General features: G+C 50.4%; 2 protein-coding genes across 2 annotated transcripts; both read right to left on the minus strand.

The window, feature by feature from the left end:
• Positions 1-5: 5 nt before the first annotated feature.
• Positions 6-3383, minus strand: LOC106040280 (G-protein coupled receptor 35-like). Its single transcript, XM_013188047.3, has 2 exons — positions 3165-3383; positions 6-1549 (listed from the first exon to the last, which is right to left on the minus strand). Exon 2 carries the CDS (start codon positions 1535-1537, stop codon positions 590-592), a length of 948 nt encoding a protein of 315 aa, XP_013043501.2. The 5' UTR covers positions 1538-1549; positions 3165-3383; the 3' UTR covers positions 6-589.
• Positions 3384-5248: 1865 nt separating this feature from the next.
• On the minus strand, positions 5249-6411 carry LOC136786273 (G-protein coupled receptor 35-like). Its single transcript, XM_013188053.3, has one exon. The coding sequence runs from the start codon at positions 6409-6411 to the stop codon at positions 5479-5481; it is 933 nt and encodes a 310-aa protein (XP_013043507.1). The 3' UTR covers positions 5249-5478.
• Positions 6412-11913: the final 5502 nt, after the last annotated feature.

Raw genomic sequence — 11913 nt, forward strand, 5'->3', positions numbered from 1 at the left:
CACAATACTTTGCAGTAATAGCTTTATTTATACCCACAATGATTTTTGTCTTACAAATATCAAGGTGTTGCTGTAAGCTAATAAAAGTGTTACATGGCAGGAATAGGACGATAGTGTCATGCCACTACCTGACTCCTGCGGTTTACCCCACGCACAGTGATAGTTGCATCCTGGTCATAGCTCTAGGCGTTGACGTTTTATAGCTAGGCGGGAAACTACCACTGCACAGATAACTTCTTTGATGTGAGTGACACAGGTATATTAGACTTGACATTGTATTACAGTGGCTTTTCCTTTTTTTTTTTTTCCTCAGTGACCAAAAATTACAGTAGTAGAAGTTGTTTTATGCATTGCTGTAAAGGTGCTAAGTTTCTTATGTTTAGCTGCAAGATATGTACAAATAAGCACGTGGCCAAAACAATGGCCTTATCATCTGTTCTCCATACCATGTGGAGCTCCCTCTTGACTAGGAGACCCCTTTTTGCAGGTATGCCTATACCCAGGATTGCAAATACTGTAGGTAGCCCCATTCCCTCAAAACTTCAGCAGCACTGTGGCTCCTGACATTTATGGTGCACTAAACCTTTTTTTATAACGTAACTTCCTCAGTGGGTTGCTGTGACTCTTGGCTTTGATTCACTTTAGACCTCTTCAATATACAAGTGGGGAGCAGAGAGGAAAATTCCTTAAATTCCTTGGCTGCAAAGTAATAGCAAAATGCATCCAAGCAGCAGTTGATATTTGCTAAGCATGAAAAGATCAGAATAGAGACTCTAAGTTTTGAGAGCAGAGAACAAGCTTTAGCAACCTCTGCTATGAACCGCAGGAGCAGTGTGATGTAGACAGGTGAAAAACATACGGTGAACACACACAAATTCACAGAAACAATGTGGAGCGCTTTCTGGATTAACATTGTGTCATGAAAGCTGCTGGCCATCTTCTTTTTGAGACATTTGATGACTTTTACTGAACAAAAAATTATAATCACTAGAGGAATAAAATATCCAAAGGAAATGGTGAATAACGTTAAATACTTAGGTTCAGTAGAATGTCTCTGAAGGCAAAACTTTTCTTTACTTTCTTGAAATTTTTGCTGGGAGTAGGAATAAATTATCTGTATTATCCAAAGACACCCACAGACAGAAGCTGATTTCAGTGGGGATCGAAGACTTTTTGCTTTTAGAGGAAATATGATTGCAATGTATCGATCGATTGCGATCAGCATGATGATGTAGATGCTCATAGGCCTGTTTGTAAAATATATCATCTGTACAGCAAAACACAAGTCGTCTATGGGATGTTTGTTCTTGGTAAAATATATCATGAAAGGCAGGGCAAAGAGCAGGAAACAGTCTGTGACCATGAGGTTGATCATGTACACCCTGGTCTCAGTCCAGCTCTTGAGTTTGCAGCAGAAGACCCAGAAGGCGACTGTGTTCAGCAGGAACCCAAAGGAGAGGACTGGGATGTAGACGATCAGCTGAAACAGCAAAATACCGTTCTGCAGCGTGCTGTTTATATCAGTGCAGTTCTCCATGGTGGGCTGTCCCTGCAAGAGAAGGGTGCAGGTGAGAGACCGAGCTCGGGGACGGGTCCCGCTGCAGTGCCCTCGCTCATGACCCTGCGGCTCCTCGCCCCCCTGCCCCACGCGCGGGGGCTGTTGGCGGGACGAGGTGCCATGCAGCACGCCCCAAGGCCCTGCACACACCACACAGGGGTGTCTGGAGAGGGTGCATGGGCAGACCCTCAGCCACCAAAGCAGCGCTGTTCTCCACCAGCTGACACAAAACTGCAGAGGGAAACCCCTCCTACAATTGCTGTGGGGTGGCAGCCTGTCTCTGACCTCAGGCCTGGCTTGCCCTCCCTCCAGCTTCCTTTCAGGGTTTTGGCAACAGCAGAGAGTCTCCAAAGCAGGCTGACAATTTCGTAGTCCCTATTGGAGAACTACTGTCTCTCTTGCACTAAGGCAGCTCACAGCAGAGCTGGGCAACATTCCCCTTTCGCTTTCCAAGACCCTTGCCTTGCTGCCAAAGCCACCCCATGGGCTCGGTGGATCTTGTCAGGCCCACAGACCCACACAGGACTCGAGCCCCTCTGGCCGTGGCATAGCCCTGGTGGCTTTGTTCCTGGGGATGGCCCCCAGCACCCGGCTGCTCCTCCTGGGGGCAGCAGGGAGGAATGGCCCCCCACGGGCACTGCCAGCCCCGGCAGGTAGCCAGCTGGTCTCAAAAGACAGAAAGGAAAATGAGCACACCTGTCTGATCTCAACCTTCAGAATAGGAAGCCAAAATGCTACCAGAGCAAAAGACACGAATCCAAGACTATCATCTCCTGGTATTCCTTTAAATACTGCAGGGCAGCTGCTAGCAGCAAGGCTGCCGTGGAGGATGAATCAGACTCAGTTTGCAGCTTGTAAGAAAGAGCATACAGTGAGGCAGGGAAAGAAAACACACAGATTCCTATCATCTCTTGTAAATACATTGCCTTATAAGTCAGCGCTTTCTGAATCTTAGTATCTAAACTGCAGACCAAGTGTATGACTGCATGAACTAAGTGAAATGTTTTTAGTATCTGTGACTGGGAGCCAGATCCAGCAAAGGGCTCAGCACCTGCCCGAGCACCAGAGCTGCCGTGGCATTACAGAAATACCGGGACATTGCAATTTTCAGGGTGGAATTTATGGAGGGACTACCATGCAACCACTGTCCTGGCTCTCCTGAGCTGCCAGCTTCCCAGGTCCTACCACATACCCTCCAGCTGTTCCCTGCCAGCCTACTGCGACCACCCTGCAGTGGAAAAACCACTCTCTGCGTGCACAGAGCTGCCCCGAGTAGCAGCTGAGCCCCTCAAATCCCTCACGAGCCTGCTGAGCCTGCGACAATCTCCCAGGTCTCATGCTTCGGTGTGCCTGGAGCAGTGTCCCTATGCTTGCAGCAGGTGCATGGTGAGAAGCACTGGTACAAGACCACAGCAAGGGATGGAAACCTCCCTGAATAGCACAAGTGTGTGCCAAACAGCAAAGCACGTCTATGAAGGCAGGAGGAAGCCGAGGCACCTGTGTGCCAATGTATGATAACAAGGACAGCCCTGGGTAGCGCTTCATTCAAGAACTGAGGAAACAGAGCACACTGCCACACACCTGTGCAGGAAGAATGAAAAGTTACCTGCTTCTTGTGGGGCTGCCTGCTTGGTTTGGTCCTTGGGAAGGTCGCAGTGGCACAGGAGATCTGCCGCGGCTATGGGTGCAGGATGACGCTCTGCGCAGGGCACGACCACCCAGGAAGCTGCTGACAACAGCTCAGAAGAGCTGAAACACAGCAATGAACTCTTGTTCCCCAAAAGTGCTTCATTTATTACCTCCTCTTCGGGACAGTCAAATCTCTGGTGCCCTCTGTTGTTCCTCTCGCATCTGCTCAATGCTTCACCATTGGTTTTGCACCCAGCCTACGCCCTTCCCCCCCCCCTCCCCCCAAGTAATTAAAATTTAATATTTTCAGTTGTGGGAAAACAAATCCTTTTTAAAATCAAACCCGTAATGGTTGCAAATTGCCCTTCTGGCAGCAAAAGGACCCCCCGGGAGCCCAGCATCCCGTGCAGCCTCTAGTGAGGCTGTGGAGCGACCCCTGGGCCGGCAGCACAGGGGGCAGCAGCTTTTTGGAGGTGGGGGGGGGGCATGTTGGTGCTTGTGCAGCCGTGGTGGTGGGCCCAGGGTGAGGGTCCGAGTGTGCTTCTCTTTGGTTTCTTTGCATGATGGGGGGCAGGTGTGACAGGCTGGTCCTTTGCCCACTGATTCTAAATGCTGCGTATTGGTGTCATGGGAAAGCCCCTGCCAGTAGTGACAGCCCACACCAAGACACAGGCAAGCGAGAGGAGAGTGAACTGTAGGTGTGAGGAAGGTGTCATGACCTTTGGAAACATGTTTAATAACATCCCTGGGGTATTTTTACAGTCTTTGTGATGGCCTTTAGCATCCGTCGGTCCTGCAGGGAAGGTCTGACTCTCAAATCCATTCACCTGCACCACCTGTGTGCCTGCTCAGGATGCAACAGGCACAGTGAACGCCCCTCACCTCCAGCCCACCTCCCTCCTGACTGTCAGGTTGGTAGCGATGCATTACAGGGCATCTTCCCCCAAAATGTCGAGTACCTGAGCGAACACATGCCAGCACCCGGCCTTGGGGCAGCCAAAGCGAGGGCAGCTCCTCCAGTGGCCAGCACAGCCCTGCTTACCCAGGGACAGACTCTGGTGCCCCAGGATTTGTCCCATGCAGTTGTGTCACCTGAGCTTGTGGTCCCAAAGGTGCCAGTAGCAGCAGTTTTACCAGCAGCTGCAGGCTCCCTGAAGGCCATGGGGAAAATGTGCAAACAGGCAGGGAAGGCTCAGGACACAACCTGACTCCTTCACACAGTCTCCTGGTGCTCTGCAAGCTCTCATAAGGCACTGCCTGGGCAGCACGTGGAGGCAGGGTTAGAGATGTTTTCAAGTATTTAGAAAGAAAAAATCCCAGTCCTAGGCAGCATTTAAGCAACATACCGGGGATCATCCCCCTCCCTATGCTCCCCACTGACTTTTCTATGCTGCTGACTCACAGGACAAACACATTTCACCCACAGGAACTTCAGAGGTGACAGCGTGGGTAGGCTGCAGAAACCTGGACACAGCTGTGACCCCCTGCCAGGGACCTGGGGACCAGCCTGGTACCACAACACAGGCCCAGGGAAAAGCGGTGCCTGGGTGGTGAGGGTCCAGGCAGGGCTCAAAGGGCCCCTTTCTCCTCAACGGTGGGGAGCAGCAGCCCCCCAGGGACAGCCACTGTAGGGCTGGGTCTCAGGAGGGGAGCCAGCAGGAGAACCCCAGTCTGAGATCTCCTGTGCTCTGTGCCTTTATGGCAGTGGCCATGGCTTAAAGTGTTGCTGCACATCTATCTGACCAGTCAGCCTGGAGGAGATGAGCAGTCAGCGGAGTCTGGGCTGTTTTGTAGGTGCATGCACTTAGGAATACGGTGGTACCACCTGAATGCCCTCAGCCCACCAAAGCAATGTGTTAAAAATAAATTGGCCTATTCTAATAATGCAAACAATCTGAAATACGCAGAGGGGTAAAGCACTATGTATTATACTGTGCTGGCAATGAGGTTAAGTTGTCTTTAGCTGCAAAATGAAATAAAATAGGGTGATATACTTGGTCACCTGTCTTCCTGTAAGAGTAACAGCTAGGTGCTAGAAGGAAGCCATGTTACTGAACAGCCATCACACACTTGCTTTTACACCTCTGTATGAAACAACTTATTTGTTTAATAGACACGTAGAATAAAAATTACAATTAACTTGGTAATGACAGACATAACAAAGCTGTCCCTGGAATGAAAGGGGTAATCTGGTGTTACTGGGTTATCCCAGTAACACTGAAGCTGTACCTTCTCTTGGCATTGCATTTTTTTGGTGGTGGTGGTGGTTTGGTTTGTATTCTTCCTTTCCTTTAGCAAGTGTTTATCTGCAAGGATTGGGTTTGATTTGTTTTCTCAGTGCTGGATTTGGGCTGCAGAATGGCTTCTTGGAATTCCTTGGTCACGAAGTAGTAGCAGACGCTATCCAGGCAGCAGTTGGACGTGGCAATGCACCTCGTCAGGGCAAAGAAGTTCATCATGACCTGGATCAGGAAACAGCTAGGTCCAATATACTCCATTATGAACCTGAAAAGTATCCCAAGGTAGGCTGGCAGAAAACATATTAGAAACACAATCAGATTTGCATAAATAATGTAAAGAGCTTTCTGGATTAATTTCTCTTCCAGTGAATTTGTCTTCAGCTGTCTCTTAAGGTTCCTGATGATTTCTATGGAACAAAAGGTCAAGGTTGCTAATGGAAGAGTGAAAACGAAGAAAATGGAAAGCAGGGTCTGAGCAGTGGGTATGGTGGCATCCTTCTGAAAACAGAAAGCAGCATGTCTCTTTTGAAATCTTAAGGTTGCACCAATTATAACAGAGATCCACAGAAGCCCACAGAGAAGGGCAGCTTTTGATGGAGACCTGCAGGTCCTAGCTTTCAGGGGGTACTTTATGGCAATATATCGATCAATGGAGATAAATGAAACAATGTAGATGCTCACTACCATGTTGATAAAATACATTGCCTCTATAAACTGGCAGAGTTCATCTCGGACTGACTTATTCCAGATCAAATAAGCCATGAAAGGCAAGATGCAGATGATGAAGCAGTCAGCAAAAACTAAATTGATTGCGTACACCCTGGTTTCTGTCCACTTCTTTATTTTGCAGAAGAACACCCACAGGGCAAGGGCATTAAATATTGCTCCAAAAGAGAAAATGAGGATATACAGAGCAAACTCAGTGAGACGAACGTGGCGATTCACTTCTACATCTGTTACACTGCAGCTGTTGGACTCATTCATTGTCCTGATGTGTGGATGGCACGTGATGTTCTGAGACCTGAAATGGGAAAAAAAATGATTAAGACTTTTCTCCTACCTCTCAACAGATGCATGACTTCTATAAACAAAGGGTATTTATTTAAATATTTACACTGTTATGAATGTGAATTTAAGCCTACACAAATGGCCGTCTCCGACAGCCTGTAACTGGGATGCATCCTTGTGTCAGGCTCTGTTTATGCTTACTCAGTTTATGAGTAAATATCTCAGGATGCACTTCCAATAGGACATGGCAGGCAGCCCCTATTAAACAGTGGACTCCTGACTGGGAGAGGGGAATAGCACTCAGACTGGAACCCATAGATAGCAGGGGCACACTGTGACAACGTGAGCACTAATTCTTTAAGCCAGTCTGTGCAGATGAGGCAAAAAGACTCTTAGCTTGGTTTTGAGCTAGGCAGGGACTGCAGCAACCAGTGCTAAAGTCTAGCATGAACCATGAGCAAAAGCTCTTCTAACAGATCTGCTGGCTTGGGAGGCAAGGGGTAGACTTGGTGGGCACCATCATGCTCTGGCCCTTATTGGGCAGGTTTCTGTGCCTTTGGGCTGCCTTGTGAACCCAGTGCTCCTGCTCCAAGCTGAGGAAAACAGAGCTGAATCTGAGTCCTTCATCCCAGAGGCATGCTCAAAACCCTACAGGCGTGAGTGAGGCACGCTGCTCTCCACCTCCTTGGCAAAGAGGGAAAGATTAACATAATTTTAGGCCCATTCATTCCAGGAGAGAGTACGAGTCTACAGACGTAAAGCAGAAAGACTTACCCAAAAGAGGAAATGCCGGTGCAGAAAAAGGAGCTGCAAATAAGGGCTTTATAGATGGTTCCTTCTCAAGGTAAGCATCCAGGCTGCCTTGTGAAACCTATAAGCAGTAGGTCCTGAGCCTCTGTCACAACAGCTACTAGATGCTTCACAAGAGCATTGTATGTGTGAAGAGTATGAACTTGGGGGGGGCTGATAAAAATCAGTTTTTATCAGGCTCCATCCTGTGCAAAGTAGCTCTGTGCAATGTGCACATATTCTCTGAATTGGTGATTCTGGGCATGTCACTGAATTTCTGCTTGCACCTCGATGCACATTGGAAAGAATGCAACCTTCTGATTTCAAGTATTTGCCACTCTAATGGGAGAGTGGAGGGGTGAGGTATCTGGTGAAATCCTACAGCTCTCAGAGAGGCAGGGGGACACCATGATGAAGACACCTGGCTAAGCAGTTATTTGCCTCTGCAAACCATGCAGACCTTGTGGTCAGATGGTGAGGACACTGCCTCCAAGGTCAGGCTTCAGCTCTGACATAACTGACTCACAAATAACACAGATTCTGGGGGGTTAGACAAGTGTGTTGGACACCAGCAGACATTAATGTGACTCCTGCAGAGAGCTCTCAACTAATTACTGCATGCTGAGGTCTGGGTGTCCCAACAGACCTCGCTGCTTGCAGCCTGTGCCCGGGGAGCAAGCTGCTAGCTGTCACCCAAGGAAAACCTCTGAACCACATCAAGTAGCAGCAGGGAAACACCTTCATCCAGGGATAAAGCTGCCACACCACTATGCTCACTACCTGCACGAGCAGTAAGTGGCTTTGCTGGTGTGGCTGATGCCCAGATTGCTTTGCACTGGCCGTGGCGCTGCCACACCGCTAGCAGCAGCCTCCGTGCTGAAGTATGACGCAGGCAAACTGTGTTGGTGTGCTCTGTGGTGTGAAAGGGCTCTGGCAGACCCCGGCTTTGGTGCTCAACGTGTAGCCCAATTGCAGTTCCCAGCATCTGCCATCTGCCCTGCAGCTCAGGGCTTGCAAGTGTTCCCTGCCAGGGGGAACTCGAAGGCTGGCGGGGAGGAGGGAGGAAACAAGCAGAGGGTTTTAAAGCAGGCCAGGCAGCACAGATAGGATATGGTTGAGAATTACACGTCTTCAAGGAGATGCTGTTTGATAAGCTAGCATATCCTGTGGCTGCTGCAAATGCTTAAGGGGGGGCAAGAGGAGATGGTTGCAGTAGCAGAGCAACCTATGGTTGTGAGAAAAGGACAGAGACAGCTGTAAAACAGCATCTCAGTGCTGCTGGAGCACCAGGAGCAGCCTGGGGCTGGAAGGACAAAGCCACCGGTACAGTGTAGCATGTCCCCCATGGTTTGCGAAGAGCTGTTCAGCCCCTGTCCCCCACCATGAGAACTGGTGGCTGGCTGGGGAAGGCCAGAGCTGGCCTCATTTTTCTCCAGCTCCTTCCAAACCTCAAACAGGGAGCTTGGAGGAAGAGAAGTGAGTCGGAGGCTGGAGACCCAGTGGGTGTCACAGCAACACTGGAGTCATCAACACCCAGCGGGATGCCCATAGAGAAGCAGCAGCACTGGAGCATGCACCCTTGCATGTAAAATCCTCCTCCCTTCTTGCAGGGGGTGCTCAGAAATAAGTGGGTAGCAGGGGAGCAAAGGGTGAATGTGGTGGATGAAATGAGTAAAGACAGCACAGGGGATGAGGGGGCCTTCTGGGGGGGGTGAGGGAAGGGACCTGGGACTGGGCAGAGGGAGAGAAAGAAGGAAAACAGGATGGGAAGGGCAGGGTGCAGCTCAGCCTCTGCTACACCTCTGCCTTCGTGGGAGAAGGGATGATAAACACAACTGTAAACAGAACTGTCCACCTCTGCAGCAACTGCCCTGAATTGGACCAAGTCTCCTGATAAATTGTATGAGTAGCTGTCAGCAAAGATTTAATAAATATGCTCCATGGGCATGAGGACAGCACTTCAGAAGGGTGCTGTTGTAACCTGGGCACTGCGGGGAGGGAAGCACGGCCAGAAGGAGTGGGAGAGAAATTGCCTCTGTGACAGAAGAGCCCTAGTTGAGGGTTCTGCCCCAGCACTGAGGTGCAGGGATTTATCCTCTCTGTTTCAAATAGCATAAAGAAACCTGGGCACTGCCTGAGCTAACCCTGTTGTTCAGAGCGCTCTCAAACACGATGAGCTGAGGCACAAAACTCTTAGGAAACCCATATTCTTTCAGGCTTATCTCTCAGTACATCCCTTGACCTGAAGGGCTGGGCATGTGACTGCTGCCTTCTGCAGCAGTAGAAGAGCAGACCAAAACCCATGCTTTGCTCTGCAAGAACAGTCCTGAGGCCTCCCACCTGTAGCTGGTATTTAACTCTGGAAGTCATTTGTTTAACTTAGACTAGTTCTGATGCCTCCTACCCAAGATGGAGAAATTAACAGTCCCTTCCTCCCCACCTCCTCATCCTCTGTGACTTCACCAACTAGTTGTGAAGTGCCCAAACTGGTCCATGAAAAGGATGCTGTGAGGTAAGTCAAACTAAGGAAAACAGCAAGGTAGTCAACCTAAACACAGAACTGCTTCAAAAGACCCTGGAAGGGGATGCAAGGTTTCATTTAGACAGGAAAAAACAAACAAACAAACAAAAACTCTTCTGGAATCACTTATCTCCCATGGTGGGAAGAATTTAGTTTCCAACTGCCAGATGCTGTTGGAAAGTAACATGCTGTGATCTTCCTGAACACCCTGGAGTAAGAACAGAGAAGTCTCAGCGACAGCAACCTGCTGAACAGGTCCCCGCATGAGGGACTGCACTGGTGTGGAGAAATGGGTCCTCCGAAGGGTGCCTCCTCCACCTCCTCCCAGCCACAGCAGGCCCCTGAGCAGCAGTTCATGGAGAGCAAAGGAGAAAGAAGCAAAAAGTGACGTTACCTGTGGGTTTAATGCGACAAAATCAGCAGCAGGTCCCGCTGGCAGCAGGGCATGCAGGGTGTGCACATCCCCGCCTGGAGGAGTGGGGGTGGGAGGCCAGGCACGGGCTGCACAGGGGCAGGTGCCTGCACCAAGGGCTCACAAGTACTTGAAGGCTTCTATAGCACCTCCTCCTGCTGCGTGGGAGAGGCTCGTGTGTCAGCTTGGTCCTGAACATCAGACAATCTGCTGACCAAAGGTCTGCAATGCTTTCCAGTATGGTCTCTGTGCCTCCTCATTCTGCGCTGCCTAAAATGCAGTGCTCACTGGCTAGCGGGGATACTGGGTGAGTGGAGAGCTGAAATGCTGTGGTCAAACCTTAGCTAGGCACGGCCAGGAAGACACGATATCTATAGCTAGCTCACTTGTGCAGCTTGATGTGCAGGGCCGTGCAGCTAAGTGCTGAAGTGAGGCACGCTTGTGCAGCCCTGGGAAGGGAGGTGGACTCACTGAGTAGCTCAGTGCGTGGCATAGCTGTTCCCTAGGGTGGAGAAAGTCTCCCCGGCCCTCCTCAGATGGAGGTGGCTGCACCCAAAGGACCCCTTGGGGTGGGTTTGGTGCCTGGGGCAGGGGTGGAGCAGGAGCTGGTGGCGGGGCTCCAGCCTCAGTCCTGTCTGAGCACAGCCAGAGCAGCGAGAGCTTCATGGGGGTTTCACCACAGCCTGGAAGGCTCACATGCGTGGCAAAGAGCCTCGCTTGGCAGGCCATACATTGACTGAATTGGAGGAGGGAGAGAGGGCTGTAAGCCCCAAAGGGCTCGCTAATAGGCTATTTAGCTGGTGTGGATAATCAGTGTGCAATAGAGCTAGCAGGGAGCTGTCTCACCAACAATCAGTGTGCAGTAGAGCTAGTAGGGAGTTGATCACTGCCCGCTTGCCACCTGTAATGCCTTACAAGCTGCTTTACAAGTGGCTGGTCCCCAGCCAGTACTGGTGTCTGGGGTTGTTCCCCCCCCAAGTGCAGGACCTGGCACTTCCCCATGTTGAGCCACAAGAAGTTCCTGCTGGCCCATTCCTCCAGCCTGTCCGGATACCTCTGAATGATGGCACAACCCTCCTGTGTATCAGCTGCTCCTCTTGGTTTTGTGCCATCTGCAGACCTGCTGAGGGTGCGCGCTGTCCCAGCAGCCAGGCTGTTATGGTTTGGCATCTTCATACCTCGGCCCAGCTTTGACCTCCAAGGGACTCCAGCTGGTCTCCGTGCTGCTAACCACAGTGCTTGGAGCTCGGCAGTCCAGGAAGTTTTCAGTCCACCTCGTGGCCCATTTCGCTAGCCCACACCTCACCAGTCTGTTTACGAGGCCATCACAGGCGACAGGAAGGCTTACAACACCAAAGTTCAGAACAAGCACAGCCACTGCTCTCATCTCACATCCACCAGCATGTTGCCTACTCAGATGTGGCTATCTGGTTATCAGGCATGGTTTTGTAAAACCAATCACCTTCTTGTCCTCAGTAGGTTTTGAAATTATTTACAAGATGATTTCCTCCGTCTGCTTACCAGAGATCAGGGTGAGATGGACTGTGGTTCTCTGGATGCTCTTTCCTGCTTTTCCTGGAGAGAGGGGGAGCATCTGAGTAAGTCAGCAGTGCCAGAGGGAAGGGCACACCGCGACTGCCTGCTCACATGCACACCTGGCTGGAAAAGGAGAGGAGAAGAGCAGCAGACAAAAATGCCTTTGGGCAGGGAAGAAGAAAGGAACAGGGTAAGCTTTCCTGTGGAAAATGCCAGCTCC

Source organism: Anser cygnoides, chromosome 9, assembly GCF_040182565.1.
Source record: "Anser cygnoides isolate HZ-2024a breed goose chromosome 9, Taihu_goose_T2T_genome, whole genome shotgun sequence".
NCBI lineage: Eukaryota > Metazoa > Chordata > Aves > Anseriformes > Anatidae > Anser > Anser cygnoides.